The sequence below is a fragment of the Ammospiza caudacuta genome, chromosome 8 (assembly GCF_027887145.1).
Source record: "Ammospiza caudacuta isolate bAmmCau1 chromosome 8, bAmmCau1.pri, whole genome shotgun sequence".
NCBI lineage: Eukaryota > Metazoa > Chordata > Aves > Passeriformes > Passerellidae > Ammospiza > Ammospiza caudacuta.
Genome location: NC_080600.1, coordinates 25,020,996 through 25,041,183, shown reverse-complemented (window position 1 = coordinate 25,041,183; position 20,188 = coordinate 25,020,996). Strand labels below are relative to the sequence as shown.

The 20,188-nt window shown below is 38.3% G+C and overlaps 2 protein-coding genes across 3 annotated transcripts in view; one reads left to right on the top strand and one right to left on the bottom strand.

Annotated features, from left to right (window-relative positions):
* The first annotated feature begins 430 nt into the window (after window positions 1-430).
* The window catches only part of DHRS9 (dehydrogenase/reductase 9), a 32,899-nt gene continuing 13,141 nt past the window's right edge, over window positions 431-20,188 (top strand). The window contains exons 1-5 of one of the 2 annotated variants that reach the window (XM_058809953.1): window positions 431-656; window positions 4,551-4,881; window positions 6,433-6,691; window positions 7,891-8,054; window positions 8,881-9,131. In XM_058809953.1, the coding sequence (XP_058665936.1) occupies window positions 609-656; window positions 4,551-4,881; window positions 6,433-6,691; window positions 7,891-8,054; window positions 8,881-9,131 (1,053 nt within the window). In that variant the 5' untranslated portion in view covers window positions 431-608. Of the gene's footprint in view, window positions 657-4,550; window positions 4,882-6,432; window positions 6,692-7,890; window positions 8,055-8,880; window positions 9,132-20,188 lie in introns of those variants that run through there. The other variant, XM_058809954.1, reaches the window with a different exon arrangement.
* Window positions 11,312-20,188, bottom strand: part of LRP2 (LDL receptor related protein 2) — a 110,489-nt gene continuing 101,612 nt past the window's right edge. The window contains exons 72-79 of the mRNA XM_058809952.1: window positions 19,174-19,264; window positions 18,543-18,610; window positions 18,263-18,383; window positions 15,825-15,954; window positions 13,983-14,102; window positions 13,780-13,887; window positions 13,274-13,345; window positions 11,312-12,815 (exon numbers count right to left, since the gene is read on the bottom strand). Coding sequence (XP_058665935.1) covers window positions 12,654-12,815; window positions 13,274-13,345; window positions 13,780-13,887; window positions 13,983-14,102; window positions 15,825-15,954; window positions 18,263-18,383; window positions 18,543-18,610; window positions 19,174-19,264 — 872 coding nt within the window. The 3' untranslated portion in view covers window positions 11,312-12,653. The remainder of the gene's footprint in view (window positions 12,816-13,273; window positions 13,346-13,779; window positions 13,888-13,982; window positions 14,103-15,824; window positions 15,955-18,262; window positions 18,384-18,542; window positions 18,611-19,173; window positions 19,265-20,188) is intronic.

Here is a 20,188-nt window from a genome sequence, read left to right as displayed (position 1 = left end):
GCAGGTGAAGTGCTCCAACCTGCACCCTCCTTCCTGTGCTCAGGGACCACAGGCAAACTCCCACGGCCTAGTGGTGCAAATTTGTTTCAGAGGCAAAGAGGCAGTACTTGCTCCCTTCTTTTCTGAGACTTCAGCATTGACAGCAAAAGGTTTTAGTAAAATAAAGCTTTTCTGGGTAGCATTACTTCAGTTTCCACAGCAATGGGAAAGGTTCTGGGTCCTGCTTGCTTTGCTTGACTTTCTGTTGTCTGTTGGCCTCAGCTCAGTAGATTAGCTCTCCTTAATGAGCCTTGACAGTCCCCCAGGCTCTTCAAATCACTATATATAGCCAGCAATGCTTATGCAACATAGGTAGGTGAGGCAGGCATAGAGCATAGCCAGAAGATTAATTCCAAGTACATCCCTAAAATAGACAGATCACAGTACAAGTCATTAGCAATAGCAGGGAGAAGGGCCCTGCTGATGTGCTGATTAGGAAAGCACCACCAGACAAAGAATTTATGAGATTTTTTTCTTTTAACCAACATGCAGGACTTGGCACACAAGTTTATGAGCAAATTGGGCTGTTTCTACGTTCTGACACTGGAAATAACTGGTGAAGGCAACTCATGAGCACGTGGAAGTATAGACTGAGCTTGCAGATGTCTCCCCAGAATGTGAGTAGAACTTCCATCTACTGTTATAGTGAGCAGTACCTATTATATGCATTTTCAGGATATCTAAGAGAGCCAAACATTTGTTTTCTAGTGCACAAACAAGAGAATATGCAGTCCCTTCCTTTCTAGAGTAATTTTACGAATTGTTGCTTATCTTAAGACCTACAGGGTCTGAATAAAATGCTAACTCAGAAATGTTCTTCCCAACATGTGGAATCTTTCCCTACTCCAATTTTCAAATACTGGGTTGGTGACCTAAGATTTTAAATGTTTTTGTTTTCCTAGGACTTTTATGATGCTGTGGTAAAAATGTGAAGTATAAGCCATACAAAGAAGATAAAATCACAGAGTTTTCATCAGCTGAAAACTCACTGTACAGACTACATTCATCTCCCTACAAAATGATGTGTAGGAGAGTATTTCTTTTCAGGTAAAATATTAATAAAGATCCTAAATTATTTGTTGCCCACCAAACAAAAATTATCACATATTTACACAGCATACCAACAAGCACTCCTTTTTCATGAAAAGTGTGAAGCTCTGCATGTGCAGGAACAGCTCACCCAAGAGATCTATGTTTTGTGTCTGCCAACTTGTTCAATTAATTAACTGAAAACTAGATGTTTGTAGCTATGGAAGGGTGACTCTGGAGAGCTGCTGGATGTTCCTTCAGTGGGCTGCCTGATATATATAAACCTTCCAGTGTGTGCTATGCAAGTGCTCATTCTGAAGAACCACAGGGCCTAAATTTCCTATTGGCAGTTCTTCCTCAGATGCCTGGCAGGTCATTCTACCCCTTGCAGAGCACTGACTTCTGGAGTTTTGCACTGCCTGCACAAAGGGGGGTGAAGGAATCCAAAGCACACACAGGCCCCACACATCACCCCAGCCTGAAATTCCTTGGCATAAGCAAAGTTCCTGTGGGAGTAAATAAACACCCTCCTTCAATATGGGGTCTGTGTGCTTTGGTTTCCTTTAGTGCAGAGCAGCAGAGGGATGCTGTACTTTGCATCATCTAGGGATCTTAGAGGGCTCTCAATGCAGTGATACTGCTTTTCTCTAAAACCAGTTGCTTTTATAATGCCTCATGTGTAGGCATGAGAAGCCAAGCTCTATCACACAAGTTCTCAATTTGCCAGGCAAATATCAAAGTTTGATGGAAAACAGAATTTGCCTTTAGTTATTTACTGGCTACATTATTAATCCAAGTGCAATATTTATGAAGATACGTCAATACTCTTGAAATATCATGCTGACATTTTCTCTGGAAATGCACTGTTTGCCACTCCATGCAGCTATTTCAAAATCAGTATGATCTTGGAAGCCAAGTGGTTTCTTTTTGACTTTTGTAGAACTTTGCAATTATCAAACAAGAGATATTTTGAATAGCATTGTACTTTCACAGAATTGGAGGATTTTCTTGTGAGAGAACTTTAACTGAGACTTTTTCTCTTGGTTCTGACCCCGGGTTCCTTCCAGTAATGCCATCATCTAGCAGAATACATAAGGCAGAAGGCTCCAGCAGAGCAAAACCTACCATGGTGCTCAGGTCACTGTGTTACTGGAGAGGGAGCGCTAGCACGTGGCAAGAACTAGGCAGTAGGGAAATGCAGACTGAGTAACACTGGCCCAGGGCTGCCAGGGGAAGGAAGAGCAGTGCAGACTCTACAGTGCTGCCCTCTCAGCTGTCTCCCCTAGAGCCTTTTGTCTGACAGAGCTTCTGTGCCAATTATTGCTACATAAACACAGTGGCTAACACTAACCAGAGCAATCCCTGGCATTTTCCTTACAGAAGCCAGGTTGGCATCCTGGCCAAACACTCCAGCTCTTATCTACAGTGCCTAGTTTCAAATTTAACTTGTTTTCCAGTAGTGCAAGCTCACTGCCCACTGCTTCTTCCCTACAGCACAGCTGAGAAAGGAAGATGTGATTTACAAGTTCTGTTTTCAATTAGGTTAATTGTTTGCCCAAAACTTCAATTATTTTGTTTAATTTTGTATTGGAAAAAAGGAAACTTGAGTCCTAAAGTTATGTATATATATCACTGTACTAGCTTGCCAAATACCTTGCTGTGATTTAGTGGCACAGCGTTATCAGAGTCTGCTGACAGCAGGTCCTCTCTCTTTTTGTGTCTAGCACTGCTCCAAATTCTAAATGGACAAAGGAAATGTCATTGCCTGGCATATCATTGCAGATGGACAGGGGGGATCCATGATCAGCTGCTAAAACATTCTGTTTTCAGACTTTATTTTATATTACAAAAGCCTTCATTAGCCTGAGTGCTTTCACATCGTTGTGGTGGCACTTTGTCAGAGCACTCTCTGAGTCCTCTCAGAAAATAAAGGTCACCAACACAGGGAAAAATTACAAAGATGATTTCAAAGTGCACACATTCAGGAATACTGCAATCCTTGTCAAATTTAACAGGGACATTCACAGCAAGAAAGCCAAGTGTCTAACCAAAGTACCTGAGCTGGAGGGTTGATTACATCAACCTCAAAACAACAGTGAGATGGGCCGCTAAAATAAGCAATGCAAACATCCCAAAAATTTGGGATTTCAGTTTTCTTCCCCTTCTACTGCAGTTTACAGGAGGACTTTCACTGAAAACCCTCCTGTAAACTGCAGTAGAAGGAGAAGAAAACTCTTACTTGTATATATTTGCTTAATGGTTTAAAATCAGAGATCATTAGTCAATAGCTCAGAAGTTCATATTGATGGCTACTGAGGCACTCAAATATCATTAAGTGGTAATGGATGTTGTCACTTGTTATACTTTATTAGCTTTGTAACTGATTTAATTATTTAATGAGAGTTCAACATCCATTCACTATCAGATTCTGAGATTTCTTTCCATACCTACTTGATGACGTGACAGCAAAATTTGGGATCAGAGTAAATGCAAATCACAGTTCATGAACTCAGTAGGAACAGGAACAACGGACAGGCTCTAGCACACAGGCCTAATACATTGAGCTTCCTTTAATATTCATGTATTGAGATAGAAATAATGTTACACAGAAGACAGGCTTTAAAAATGTCACATTTTAAAGGTGAGATGTCTGCACGTCTACACCTATGTTGGTAACTAGAGCCTAGGTGACTGCTTAGAACCTGTGAAAAAGTTTCTCTTAACAGGATGTCTGGAATGTGCTTATTGGATTTCCTATAAATATTGGCTTTAATGAATTAAATCTCCATGCATTTCCTCATTTCTTTATACAAACACACTTTCTATATAGTATGTTCTGCTGTGCTGTGTATCTGCTAAACAGGCAACAAGTGACAGAAGACTCAGGCACTGCCCCAAAGTCTACCTTGTCTAAGGGGCAGAGAGCAAATCACTCACTGTCCCACAAGTCACATAACAAATTAGTCATCAGATCCACCACTGCAGCTTACACTTCTCTTGAGTTGTTCCTGGGGTTACTCTGCTTCTCTGTTACAGATAAGAAAAGCAGCCTGGGTAGCATCATAAAAGTGGTCAATGAGAATCATTCTTTTTCCCAGGGGAATTTCTCTCTCTCGTATCAGCATAAATAATGACCCATGTCCACAAATAAAACCTTTCAGAACTGATAAGGTCATTCCTTTCAGTCTGAAATGTCCTCAAAGGACAGAGCTGATGAGAAAGTTTGGTCAGCAAAGCTTGAAAGCAGGAAAATCTATTGAGAAGAAAGATACAGGAGGTTTTGTCAAGGCACACATTATTCATGGATCCTGATCACATTGTGCCAAAGCTCCTATTCCTGCTCTCCTCTAACATACAGTGGTCTGGAAGGGCTGCAACCAGAAACAAAGCCCCTAACAGGAGTTGTGTCTCAGGAAGTTGGAGGGCTGGCTGAGCACATTTGCTTCATTGCACTTCCACATCATTAACTTATTTGCTTGTAGCTCTCACTTTCAGACTCACTGCACATAGCAGTTTTGGCTTCCATACTTTCTCTTATCATTTACTGGATCATCAGAGACAGATACAGAGTGAGAAACCTGAATGGAAAGCATGTCTTCATAACAGGCTGTGACACTGGACTTGGAAACTCACTGGCTAAATGGCTTGACAAAAGGGGATTTTGTGTCATTGCTGCATGTGCCACAGAAAAAGGAAGCCAAGAGCTACAGCGCTGCTCTTCTCTCTCACTGAAGACAGTGAATCTGAACTTAGCAGACTCCGACAGCATTGCCAGGGCTGTGGTGTTTGTGACTGAACAGACAGCTGGCAAGGGTAAGTGACAAGGCAACCTCTCAGAAAGATGATTCAATATAACCAAATCTGGTCTAGCTAAAAGTTCTGTTGCCTCTCTACTCACTGCAGAGGCATTTTTAATCTCACTGATGAAACACATTCACTCCTCAGTTCTGTCATTTCTCAGTTCAAAGATATTCTCTCCAGCAATGCTGCCCATTGCTTTCATCAAAAGGGTACCTAAAAATCTATTTGCTTGGTCTGTTAAAACCAGATCATTCCCAGGTGTGTTTTTTAAACTCCTTCTGGTGTAGTTGAAGAATGTCAGTGGAAGGAAGGTACTAACTGGTATCAGAAAATTTTCTTGACAATTCAGCCCACTCAATTAAAAATGGTTAATTCAGGGCCTCTGCAGTCCTCCTCTAGTAAAGAGTATATTTTTGTATGCCTGGATAAGTATGACATTTGCATTGTACTCAACAATTATACTGACTGCAACAGTGAAACACTTGCAATTTCAGCCAGTTTTGTTAGAGCTGTTACAGGGGTAGCTCTCACTACTCCTATCATATACCTCTGACTACTCCTGTAAAGAGGAGCTCACCCTTTGATACCTGAGACTTCAGTGATGGGTTTGGCAAAGGATAAAAAGATCTGCATGGTAAATATATTCAACTATGGCAATACACATTTATCACCATTGATAGCTCAGACTAAAGGCTACCAAAGGGCATCACAGCACTGTAACTACCAGTTGTAATACACAGTTACACCAACTATTCAATAGGCTTATTAATAAATTAATTACTTAAAACAGCAAAACATGTATCTTCTACCATAAGACTTTCTCCTCAAAGATTGTAATAGGCTTTTGGCCTTATCGTGAATATTCCAGACCATTCTTGAATGCAGAGATTGAGAGCAAGTTTAACAAAATTCTTAGCTCTTACCTCCTCCAGCAGGCTCTTGCTCCCAACTTGTAGAAAGCCCCAGGTTCTCAGGCAGGATAGCCACTGCTAATGCTTTCCCCTCAGTGTGTAAGACTCTTTATGGAGGCTGAGTGCTGGACTTTCGGCCTCTCCCCTCAGGCACAGGCTGTCCTCAGCAAACTCTAGGAAACGTCACTATTTATCTAAAGTTCCTCCAGTCATTTATAAAGGTAGTAAAGCAGCACTATCAATACACAGGGCTAAGCTAGTATCTTTAGAAGCATTGACTAATTCTACAGATTTGGTCCAGACCTTTAGACCCCAAACCAGAACAATCAGTCTCTCCACTTCTATGCAGACCATTTGATTTTCACAAGAATACAAACACGTATTAGGAGCCTACATACCTGAGCAGATCTGGATAAAGCCCAGCATGGTGGCCCACATCTCCAAACAAAATAGTGTTCCTTTAACATTTTACCCATGTTCTTCAGCAAATTCTAACAGATGTACAAAGCAGACCATCCAAGCAAATCCCAGATAACCGTATTCATCTCACTGAAGTTTTTGCAGACTGTGTGCTTGGTTCCCAATGCATCCATGATACTCCAGGGTAGGATATTGCCATATACTGAGATAAATGGTTTTGCATTCCTCCTAGGGCTTTTTGGCTTGGTGAGCAATGCTGAAGGAACAGCACCTGTAGGACCCACCGACTGGCTGAGGATTGAAGACTTCCATTCAGTCCTGGATGTTAGCCTGCTGGGATTGATTGAAATCACACTCAAGCTTCTGCCTCTTCTGAAAAAAGCTGAGGGAAGAGTTGTCAATCTAATGAATGCCAAAGGTCTCATGGCTTTTGTAGGGGGTGGCTACAGTCTGTCCAAATGGGGCATGGAAGCTTTCTCTGACACCTTAAGGTAAGTAGCCAGAAACACACGCATGGATCCAAGAACAGACTCCAGACGTGTTGAGGAAGGGTATGTTTGCCCATTTTGATTCCTCTCTGAAAATCTTGCCTAAAGGGGGAAAGGAAAATAAGAGGACTGGTCACTTTTTTAAGATTTTGCTCTCCAGTACTATGGACAGACCCAGCAAGGAGCTGCACTTGGAAAATTTTCATGTCCCAGACAAGTTGTTAGCGTGCAGATTTCAGGCACGTGAATCCAGTGCATGCCTGAAAGTAAATAAAAAATATAGCCTGGTCAGACACCGAGTTTCTTGGGCAAGTTAATATACTTGCCTGTATCTTTTGCTGTAATTCTCCTCAACAGTCTGAGCTGGGCAATTCCAGACAGCAACCACACTACCAAAGGTAATTTTAACTTCAGAAAATTAGGCTGAACACCTTTGCTGAAACAGTTGTACTGCACTGCTTCTAGAAAGCTAAGGCCCAGCCCAGTGAGCCAAGTCTGCATGAGTCAGAACAACTAGGAAAGCTGGTTCCAAATCATTATGAGTACTTACTTAAAGAAACCATATACCCCAAAGAAATAGAAACTAATGGCTAATGTAGATGTGGTCCATTCCTTTATACACTGTAGAACATGGCTTCCTTGGTCTCTTGAGCTGCCCAGCAAGACAAAAATTCCATTTTCACCCCAAAGGAGTTGCACTGCAACTCGAAATTACATTGAGGGAACTACACTATGAGGAAGCCCATTAACATTTAATCATTTAACCATAGCCATTTAGCCATAGGATAAAGAATGAAGTTCTAATCCAATTGAATTTTTTTTCACGTTTACGTTTTTCAGACACTTTAATATTCTGCTGTTGCTGTGAACTAAAATGCAACAGTATATGAAATTGTCAAAAGCTCTCATACGAGAATACATTACTAAGATGCACCTAGCTGTTACACCCTTTGCAAGAGTCCAGCATAAACCACAGAGAATTGTGAATCTACTTGACACTGCTTTTTTTCCCTCAGCTGTCTGCTCTGCTTTTACAGAACAACTGCTATGAATCCAATTTGAACCTTTCAAAATAATTCTGATATATTAAGATAATAATCAAATTCTCAATTATTAATGTGACAGATTTTCAACTTACTTATGATTCATAGTTGTGCCATTATTGGATGGTCAGGGACATTATTTGATTTCTTTTCTTCTAGGATAGAAATGCGGCATTTTGGAATGAAAGTAAGCATTGTTGAGCATGGTTTCTTTAAGGCAGAAGAAGTTAATTCAGATATCATTGAGAAATACCTCTTCAAACTTTGGAACAGACTGACTCCTGAGATCAGAGACTCCTATGGAGAAAAATACTTAGTTGAATGTAAGTAGAAAAAGGATTGTATGAAAGCTCAGGGGGGATACTATCAACATATACAAATACCTGAATTGAAGCTCTAAAGACAACAAGCCCTTTTTAGTGTTGTCCAGGGACAGGACTCAAGGCAAAGGGCACACACTGAAACACAGGATGTTCCTGCTGAACATCTCAGTGTGAGGGTGACTGAGGACTAGCACAGGTTGCCCAGGGCAGCTGTGGAGTCCCCCTCTTTGGAGATATCCATAACCATCTGGACATGTCCTGGGCAGCCTGGTCTAAGTGACCCAGCTTAAGTAGTGGGGCTTGATGCCAGAGGTCCCTTTCAACTTCAACCTCTCTGTGATTCTGTGAACATTTACTCTACATCATTAATGCTCATTAAGGACCCATCACTGACTGCTCTTTACTTTGTGTAAGTTAGATGAGGCCTGAGGTATTAATTAGTTCACACATGAGACTGGTGAGATATGAGGTCATGCTGCCTTTCCTCGTCCCTCTATACTTACAGGTAGGATGCCCAGTGGGAATGAGCTGCTATGGCCATATGCTACATTTATTGCTTCTTGGTATCTGAAAAGTTAGTGCAGTGTGACACAGAACATACTGTACAGAACATCTGGCTCAAGTATAGGCCAGGGAGGATTTTGTTTATTGGACTTCTGGGTGTTTTGTAGCCTTTATTGTCTCTGCTTTGCTGTAGCTATACTGCTCTCAGCACTTGAGACTAGTTTAAAGCAAGCCTGAAGCTGTAGCCAAACCTTTGGGTATAAAGAACACTCTGCAGAGATGTGGCATATAAATGCTTTCAGGATTATTTTTTTGTTTACAGATATAAAAGCCCAAAGATCATCAGTGAAAAGACTGTGTGACTATGATACTTCTAATGTCATAAAATGCATGGAACATGCACTGATAGCAAAGTACCCCAGGACACGATACAGGGCAGGATGGGATGCAAAGTTCTTCTGGCTGTTCCTCTCCTATGGCCCGAGCTGTCTGTCTGATATGCTGCTGCGTATTACACTGCCAGCTCCAGCTGAGAGCAGGAGACCAGTTCATGGAGCTCTGATGAGTGTCTAGCATTAACACAGGATCAACTGTGCAGAAATAAAGATTTATCCTATCAAAACTAGATGTCCTCTTCTTTACCAGTTACTAGACTGTTAAAATTCTTTTCAGAAGATACTTTCTCCATCCCTCACCCCACCTTACCTGAAATTCCGAGTTCACAGGTAGGCTTGTAAATCCAGCATGTTTTTGAAGGCTGTTGCTCAGAAATTATACCTATATATACCTATAGAGTAGGATCTGCATTCATAAAATTTTCAGCTACAAAGCTAGTTAATACTATTCACACAAGACATTAAGTCAAATAATAATGAGGTCCAGATATTGCAGCATATTCCAGAAATTACAATTATAGTATCTGACCACTTGATTATTCAATTCTGCAGGAAAAAAACCACAAGCAATTTTACAGATATGCAATTTTAGGGAAAATCAAAACTTCACTGTTCTATGCAAACAGAACAAACAGAGTATCGAAATACATACTTTAACTGTCTTCCTAATATTATTATAGTTTATGGGGAAAATACAAAAACAATATGCATTTGTATTTCTTTCATACTCAGTGTGTTTTGCAGGTGAAAATGATTTCACTTATCAGATGAAGTAGGTCATTAGTGTAGGCTATAGCAAATCCTTTCAGTTGTACAGAGCATGTTCAGAATGGCAAAACATTAGCTGACATTACTGTGCCTTTTGTACACTATTTCTGTCTCTCGAGCTACTGGCCAGAGGCTCACAAATGGGTGCTCCTAGAGATATTAAAATTGAAGGGGTAAAGGTTTTATTTGCTGAAGTGCTGTGCTGGTGATTAATCATTAATGTGCAATTCAATTAAGCTTTAAAAAATACCATGTGCAGGTCAGAACTCCAAACATAAGAAAAGAAGTTTCATCACTATGTGTGAGAGGGCATGTGTGTGTGTTTGCAATGGGAAAAAAAAGGACAGTATGTAAAATGTGCTAGTAATCTTCAAGTATTTCATTGAAATTCTATTCTCTAGCAAACAGCTTCAAGAATAAATCTATTTTACTTCATTTCACAATAAATACTTGCAGAGAGAGAAATCTTTCTATCTGGCCAGGCAGCTCTAAAGAGAAAGTACATTAAAAAATTAATAGTATAATTTATCAGCTCTATAGTTGCAGAATACAGACAGTTGTTGAAATATCTAAAAATCAGCTTTCTTTGAAACAGAAAGAGTCCAAAATTTAAGAATTCAAGCAGGGACTGTCCTGATAAGGGAAAAAGAATACAAGTGAAAAATAAAGTTATGAGTATAATCTAAAACTTCTGTTGTACAAAGTACCAAAACTTAAATTTTACATAATCCCAAGTGTACATACACTGATAAAGAGTAGATAATCAGAAGGGTTCTCAGTAGCTATGCTGCTGAGAGCAGAAGATATGCTAAACAACCAAACCTACATACTACCTAACTAGAGAGTAACCCAGGGACTGTTTTCTTCCCTATCTTAAAAAAGTTAAAATTATTACAGGAAAAGTTAAAATTATAACAGGAAAAAAAGTATTTCTGATACATAGCTCACATATTAGCAGTTTTCACCAACACTGGTTCCAAATCTTTGAGCTGACAAAGACTATTCCCAAAACTGACACTACTTTTTCTCGTGGTATGCAACTGCAGGCAAGTCTTTTGGAAGGGTCAGCCTTGCCTTCTCCCTTTAAAACCTTGTGAATTATTTCCTTAAGAACAGCACCTTGCATCTCAAAGAAATCCTTACAGATGTGTCTGTTGTGTTGAAAACTCTAAGGAATTTTCTACATTAATGGACTCAAGAAAAATTATTTTAAAAACACATAATGTGCTTAAAGAAGAAAAAAAATCAAAGCATCAGATTCTGACATCAGACATGAAAGGTAACTGAAATAAGATTTTAATCACTTATGTCCATACTACCTTGACTGTCAGTCTCTCAATAGTAAGAGTTTCCTGTTCCAAGGGCCAGTTTATTGAATGTGTGTAACAGGGCAGCTTTCACACTTACAGAGATACAGTGTCAGCATCAAGACATCATCTTACAGGAAGAACTTTAGACAGTTGTGTAAAGCAGTAAACACTATTCTTATTTAACTTTATCTAAGGAATTGTTGTTTTCCTCTCAGAGTGCACAGAAGTCTCCACAACTGAAAAAGTACATAGAGCCTTGACACAAATTATGGAATAGGAATGTGATAAAATAATATGTTTATTAGACTTATTCAGCAGCATCATTTTACAGTTCTCTTTTCTAATCAAAGTATGTTACAATGTAATTACAAGCATTCTAATTAGAAATAGTATATATTTTGAGAATTTAGATATAAAACAATCAAGTAGCAAAAGTCTCAATCATTATAAATTCAGGAATCTTTTGTATGAGTAGCTAGCCAGGAATACTGAAGAACACGGTCCTGTAATCAGTTTTCTCAAATGGTTCATGTTGTGCAAAATATCTTGGCTAATTATTAGAAGAGCTAAAAAGATCAACAGTATATTCTGATGGAAGGTTAGAGGAACAACCAGAAAACTACAAAGACTGCATTAGTAGAAATTGCTTCCCTTTCTGTTAATATCCACCTTAGGAAATAAATAGTCAATAAAATTAAATTTTCACATTTAAAAAAAAACCTGAAGGAATTCTGAAATGAACTAATCTCTCTCATATTTTGCTGTTTGGAAATAAGCTGCTACAGAAACCTAGCTACTTCACAGTACAAAGAGAACATAGTTCCAGAGACTCCAGCCAAGAACAGAGGTATTCCATTGATGAGCAAGAGAAAAGCTCATTAAGTAGTTGTGGTACTAAAATCTAAATATATCCAGTCTTCATAGGAACACTATTAATGGAATTGTGTTAATTGGAACCTAGAGGAAAAGTATGTGTCTTATAGTTTGAGAGGAAATTATGTCAGGCAACATTGTAAGAACAACATTTTGCACAGGTAACTATTCAGCATAATAATGCTGCATTGACTCTTTCATCTTTTGTTTAACACAAGAGGAAGAGATACCCATTTTTATATACAGTACTATATAAAACAGGTGGCAAAGATGCCCAGAGCACCAGTAGAATTTTTAAAAGGTGCTGATATTAAAGGTACACTCTAAAGACCCTGTAAATCAGTAATGTTCCTTTATTTGCCTTGTTTGGTTCTCTTTTTTTTAGTTTTAAGCATTTATATAATTAATTTAGCCCTAAATATATGACTGATTCCACACAAATTTCTACTAGCAACATCACTGAACAAGATAATCTCAGAAAAATTTACAAATGTACAATATATTTATAACATTACTTTCAGACAGCTTCAGTGCAAAGATATACATATAGTACATCACGATAATCGTTCATAAAAATAGAAATTGGCATTTGTCCAAAAAACAAGGCATAGTTTTAACATACATCTCCAGCCACTGGCTAAGAGATGTATATCTTTTTATAAAGCATTTGAATGTGAACCTTACTCTTCTGTTTATAAAAAATATATGTGCAAATGGATGTGTCTAATTTCCCTAAATGAGTTACCCAGTTACACCACAGAGTCCTCTTTAACAAGGTTGGCGGTGTCTTTAAACGTATCCTCTGTTGCTGTGTAAGCTAGGGGTTGGTCTCTCTTCAGAATAATCTTGGGAGGCAGTGAAGGAGAATGGGTAGGGACATTTTCTGTGTCCTGTTGCTGCTCCTTTTCCATCTGAAACAATAACCATAAAATAAAACCTTACATTCTAATGCACCATACATCCAATATTAGCTTTCATAAACAGTAAATAAATATTCCTAAAGTTAAATGTCATGGTATAAATTATTTCTGCAAAACAGCACCTGCAACAAAATGAAATGCTAATTTCACCTTAGATAGTACAGCTGAGTAAAAGCAATACTAGAAATTTACATTCCATACACTTGAACTTCTACTCTAATGCTTAATGTCAGGAGCAGCTGTGCCACCTGAGCTGAGCCTGCTCAACACCTCATTGTGCATGACATTTAGCAACCTCAGACAACCACTTCATTTCCTAACCTGCACTGGAATTTCTGTGCTGTTCCACATAGCAGCAGAATCTACCAATAATCTTTATCCTATGAAAGCAAGAACAAAGTCCATCAGTACATTAGCTGAAAAATAGAATTATATAATATAAACAATACCTCTGCATATATTGGGTTTTCAAAATTAGTGTTTTGCTTCTTTTTTCTCTTGAAGAAACTCCACTTTGATTCCTGAAACATAAAAATTATTAGAACTTCACACATTTTTCTCAAAACTTCTCTGGAAACTGCCATTACAGTGTTGGATTTCACTTGCATTGACTGCTACCCCAGTGACTTGAAATGGATATTCTTACATCACTAGGTTGTAATTGTAATTCTAAGCATGGAACACAAATTTCTTTTTTTGCTGGATTACTAAGTTATTTCACCTAAAGAAGTATTCACAAAAGACTAAGCAACAAAAATTACTAAATTACTTCATGGAATCCTATATACCAGACAAGTATATTAAAAAGGAAAAACCTGTCTTGAAAACAACACAAGGGCAATTATTGAGGTACATGAAACTACATTAAGTTGACTGCATCTTCTCTAGCAATTCAATTTTTCTGATCTGGAGCAGAACACAAACAAGGCATCCTTAGAGCATTTGAACTTCCTACCGAAGGTGCATCTGTACTCTGAGGGGTTTCCTTCGGGCTAGTAGATATCCCAGAGGAATACACAGGGTTTTCAAAATTTTCATTTTCCCCACTACCAGCTGCTGCTACCTGTAGGAGAAGGAAGAAAATCAACATTCTTCAAAGAAGAAAAGGTGGTCATAAGGGAAAATGAAAGGTGAAAGTCAAGCTAAAATTTATCTTACAAGTGTTGGCCGAATGACTGTAACTGCACCAGCTGTGCTGGCTCCACCATCTCTGGTTGTATACATTGGATTTTCAAACGTGATTGGTTGTTTCCCCGACTCCACTGCAAAGTTTTCATTCTATGGAGGAAAAAACCCAACAACTGCAGTGGAATAAACACCTCCATACTCCTAGGAATTAATGTGTAGTCAGACTCTTCATCTTGGGGAACAACACGTGTTTACTTTCATGTAGGCTTAGACAAAACCTTTATCTGTTAAAATCACATCAATTTACTTTTACTCTCTGACTTGGCAGCCTGGACTACTGATTGTTCCAATATTACCCCATTTTTTAGATGGACAAACCCCTCCCCCACATTTCAGGACTTGACTCCAAGTATTTTATGATGAGGAAAGATGACTTTCACAAATCATACCTTCAACAGGGAAGAGATATCAAAGGAGGAATAATATCCAAATAAATATTTTAATTTAGACTTCAAAATGACATATCAATTAATATGCAGTAACTGATATTTAAGAGAAGGGGATTCATTAATTTTGTCCCAGCAAGGAGATTGCTGTATTTTTTGAGACAAAGCAGTGTGTCCCCTCAGTTATGTCAGATGAGTTACACCAGGTAAGAGGATAATGAAAACAAAACCCCACCCAGACACACTTGTCCTGCTCTTTGACACAGCCTCATGACAGAACCAGCAAGGAACAGCACAGGAATAGTACAGCAGCTAGTCCCTTAAACCTGCCTCATTTTCACAAACACTGCTTCATGCCCAATGGAGGGAGTATAAACAAAAAATTTTTTGCTTATACTCTTTTTTGTTTATATAGGGAGAACTAACATCACATAAGTAGAGATAGTCTTCACCCAGACCTGGTATTGGCAATGTATAAACTGCATTGCTTGAGCTTCAGTATGTGAGTATGAGGCCAGAAAATGCCAAGCATGGACAAGTTCTTTGTGCATGAAGAAGATTTGGGATAATATACAAGCCTAAAGCTATTTTTCCAGTATTTACCAAAATGCTTATGTGGATGTTTTGTTACACAAGCTGCCTAATTTTAACAATTTCTGTGTTTTTTCATCTAGGCAAAGGTAATACTAGGAGCTTATCTTTTTTACCTGTTTCATTTCATATCTATTCACATCAGTTTAGGGAGTTTCCACCTTATGCTTGGCAGCAAGTGCTTACTATTCAAACATATCCATGATCTGTTTCCTACAAGTAAAAGTCATTTGTACACTGTACTTGTGGTAAATGGGAATAACACAGGGATCTGCTGTTTCTCAGATGTGCATAACAAAAAGTGCATTAAGTAGAGTTACGCTTTATGATGTCCCCATAACTGTTAAATATGATTTGTTTAAACTTCATAAACTAAGAAATTTTCAAATCTATACTGTATTGCACAAAATAGTGAATCCTGTGGTTAGGAGTGAGTTTTACCTCTGAATGCTCTAACATACTATCTGGTTGTGAAAACTACACATTTTAAACTGTTCTATGGAACACAGAGATCCTAAAGAATTCCCTGTTACAATGCTTTCATTTGTCTAGTCATTCCCTTTATATCCCATGAAAGACAAAAGAGGGTAATTGACTTAATTTCTGCTATATAAATCTTAAAAAAATGCACATTATTTTAAAGAACGTCCTATATTTGTCCTTGCTTTCAAATTACAAAAAGCTATTCCAGGAAACTATCAATCATTGTTCATTTCTTTTCTAGAACACATTTATCATCCCACTATCATTTTATAGATAAAAGGCTCCCTTCGATAAGCCACTAATTACATTAAAAGAACACAATTAAAAAAATTATTTGAGAACTAAACCTTACCATTTGCATTGCTCTGTCTATAGCAGAATCTCCCCCAAAGCCAGAGACTCCTATGTCCATGGTCACATCTGCTCCAGATCGGAACGTTACCCCATTGCCATTTTCATTAGATTTTACAAGACTGCTCAAACTATAAAAAACCAAACAGACAAAAACAAACAGACAAAAATAAAAAGAAAGTAGAAGAGATTACACAGAAAGAGAGTTTATAATACAGTTTTTTTTCACTTGCTTTTCTAAGCATAATTATCACTTTGAATTTTGGCAAGCTAGCATCAGAAGCTGCATTTCTTTATTAGTTTAATGAGTTTTTCAACCTAAGTTAGCCCCCTCAGAATCATCTCAAATACCTTTGTGTGCTCATGTAGACATCAAATGATGTCAATGAAATAAAATTTCACCTGAAATAAATTTACCTACATTTTGAACACACTTAATGTTGACTTAAAGACAAATGCATGGACCCACTCAATTACTCAAATTCATTGAAACTGTTTTTTAAAACACACATCTGAAATTTGACAAAATAAATCCAGCAACACCTATACTGAAGATTTAGGCATGCAAATAATGAAGATATCTACAAGACACTGTTTTCATACTAGTGAATGTTCAGTCTGTGTATAGATTTATGACAACCACAAGCGCAATCTAGATATTTATGAGTAATACTGGAAACAGTCTGAAAGCACACTGTTGGGCTAAAAAATAATAAGAGAAGTGAAAGATAAAATCAGTAACCAAATACAGGACATTTCCACACAGAAATGTGAGTATGTAACATCGACATCTAACTACAAATCTGCTCCATAGCTAACCTTTGGTTTCATTTTGTCAAATTTGCCTAACTTGAAGGAAGGCAGAAGTGCTGGAATTGCGTGTCCATTGTATGTCCTCACTGGATCTGGCTCCTGCTAGACTTCTTTCCTACAGCTAGTGCTGTAGGAAACGTCACCAGTCAGCCAGTCAGCCCTGTAAGCATCAGCTGATTCAATTTTTAAATGGTAGCTCTTAGCTACAGTTCCTGTACATGGACAGGTCTCATACCACAGGCAAGAGCTAAGCTGTAGCTGAGTTAGGTCTGCTGTAAAGGTATGAGTTCCGAGTTTAAAGAGGGATTGAGCAATGGCAGCACTACGACATACGGCAGAAATAAATAAACTCGTGAAAAAGTTGGATTAGAATCACAGATTCATAGAATGGCTAGGGCTGGAAGGGACCTTAAATATCATCTAGTTTCAACTTCCCTGCCATTGGCAGGGACCCCTTTCACTAAACCAGGTTGCTCAGAGCTCCTTCCCAACCCAGCCTTGAGCAATGCCAGAGACAAGGCATCCACAACTTCTCTGGAAATCTGTTCTAATGCCTCACCACTATCACAAAGAATTAATTCTTAATATCTAATCTAAACTTACTCTCTCTGTTTGAATCCATTCCCCCCTTATCCTGTCACTATGCGCCCTTGTAAAAAGTCTCTCCCCATTTTCCTTCATCTACTAGAAAATCATCCTCAGGTCACTTCTAAACCTTCTCTTTTCCAGGCTGAACAAACCAAGTTCTCTCAGCCTTTCTATGTAGGAGAGTTGCTCCATCCCTCTAATTATCTTGGCTGTATTCATCTGGGCTCACTCAGTGTCACTAGTTCAGTGTAATCCTCCAGTGAGGAAGCAGTTTTAGCTTCATCCACATTACTGACTACAGTGATTTAATTACTACAGTGGTTCAAGAGCTGTAACTGGGAAATTGGTACAAGGACTATGAAATGTGCTTTTAAGCATTTTAAAACACATAATTAGCTTAAAGCTAAAAAAAACTCAAAGGATCATATTCTGACATCTTTTCTAAAACAAATTAATTTTAAATAATTTAAAATATATTTCCTTCATCTTTCTTTGATTTAAAACATCAAATATTTGTGATGACATTTCACAAAGCTGGTTTTCACTCAATAGTATGACTGTCAGCAGTGTAGGCATTATCTCAGGCATTGGAAACAAAAGTTCACTACACATGTGCCATATTTTTAAGCACATGAATACAGGACTGCAGATGAGTACAGACTTTCACTTATTAAAAGATCTCTTCAATTCATCTCAGGTCAAAGTTTTATAAAAAATGAAAACATTTCACTGTGATCTTTTGTATCTTTTTGAACTGAACATGCAGCTTCAGATCTGGTAAATGGTCTTCTATATTGCCTATTATTTAAAAGCTAATTTAGAATTTCAAAGAGTTTTACAGTCATCCTCTGTTATACAATAATGATCAGCTATGGTATTGCCTGGAATGAAAAATTCACTGGAGATACTGCAACACTGCAGTTTCCAGATTCCACCAGAAAGGGCACATGGCAAAAATAGATTTTTCAGAAATTTTTAGAAACAAATCTACATTTCCAGTTCACAGCCATTCCTGCTCTGAAAGCCTTCCAAACATACCTTGGCAGTTTGGGAAGTGCTGGTAAAAGGGAGCCTGTCCGTCTGTAGTTGAAAAAGCCTCCGACCGCTAACACTCCAATGATGATGATCAGTATGACTGTCAGCAACACTGCTACTGCTGCTGCCAAAGACAGGAGAATGAGAAAACATTCAAGCAAGCATAGTTCAGTGCAAAACAAGAACCCAGAGAATTAAAAGCCTGACCCTGAACAGGTATCATGGTGAGGTATTACAGATTCCTTAGCTCAAATGTCAAGTGCAATATATTCTTGAAGCTTACTTGTTCCAGGAGGGACTCCTTTTGACAATCCTATTTCACAATAATTCCCAGTGTATCCATAAGAACATCTGTAAATGTAAGAAGGACAGCTGACTGAATGGCTTTTATTAAGTTTGGGATCTCAGCTTTATGATTATATTCTGAAATGTTTATCTACAACCCAGAAATTTTAACTCCATGCTCAGTAATTATATATTGCACTCACTGTATGTAAATTTAGTATGTCTCCTATATTCAGAGAACTAAAAGTGAAAATAAAAAGTGCTGAGTCAGAGGTCTGGTTTCAGTGGAGCACTGGTGGCACCTGCTGGCTGTTCCAAGCTACATTTATTGAGAGTCACTTTTCCATTGTTGTAATTTTGGGGTATAACATTTTAGAATTTTCAGAGGTTTGCCTCTTTGGGTTTTTGGTTTTGGGGTTTGTTTGCGTTTTTCCCCCCAAACTGATACATTTACATTACTTATTTGTTGATATTTTTATGCATGTGTTTTTCCATAGTTGTTTTAAAAATGCTACTGCAGATGTATGACACCTTCTGACGTGTTTCCAACAGATTTCAGAGTTTAATTGTTTCATGAGACTAAACCAGCACAGTCTGAGCAGGATTACCCTAACAACATACAGACTTACTTGCATTTGGGAAGGCTGCTTTCATCTATATAGCATGTTCCACCATTCATGCACCTGCAAGCTGGTGGCATTGTGGGAGGGGATTCAATAGCTGCAAAATTCAGAAGCCACATATGCATTATCAAGACATCCTCAACAAACTAAATATCAATAATGCATTTTCTTTGTCGCTATAGATCATGCAAACTCACAGGCCACTTCTCAGAATTTTTTGTTTTGATAGTACATGAGGTTGTTGCTCTTGTGTCTATTTTTTCTGCCAAATCAGTTTAAATTAATTGAAGCAAAACCTCTTCTCAGAGCATAACAACTTAGTAGAGTGTAGGCACAGTCAGCTCAAGAGCTGTGTGTCTGCTCACTTTCTTTTTTCCATGCAATACAGCCCAACACCACCCTTCAAACCTCTCCATTCAGAAAGCAGCAACTTTCTCTCTTTTAGACTCTTCCATTCTACCAGCAGGAAGTTGTACAGAGAAGGCCAAACTGGAATGCAATTACTTATGAAGAAAAGCAATGGATGGAAATACACAGAGAGGAAGAGCATTATTCTAATGCTGAATCAAGTGGTGAAAAAAATCATACTAGTCTCCAGTAAGAGCTCTGGATATATTGTCATAAAAGTGTATACCTAACATAGGAAAAGCCCTGGATCTGAGCCATTATTATAGGCTATAGATTGAGGATGGACATAAATCACAAAATTGTTATCATCCAGAAGAAGGAAGTGTGTTGCTACAATGTTTCTTACAGGTAAAACTCCCTTCAAGTAAATGAGGCACAAGAAACAGGAAAGGCAGAGGTTTTGCAGGCTGTCTCTCAGTAGCTGCAATAGGGCCAAATAAACTAAATATAGGAACAAAAACTATGCTTGGTCACTGCACAAGCCCAGTTTTCTTAATTCCCAAACATTTTATATAAAGCAGTGTGAGTAATGAATATCGAATTCAGTGTCTCCAGAGCAATACACAGCAATTAGCAAATGCAATCAACAGTTATTGATCCCTAATTTAAACAC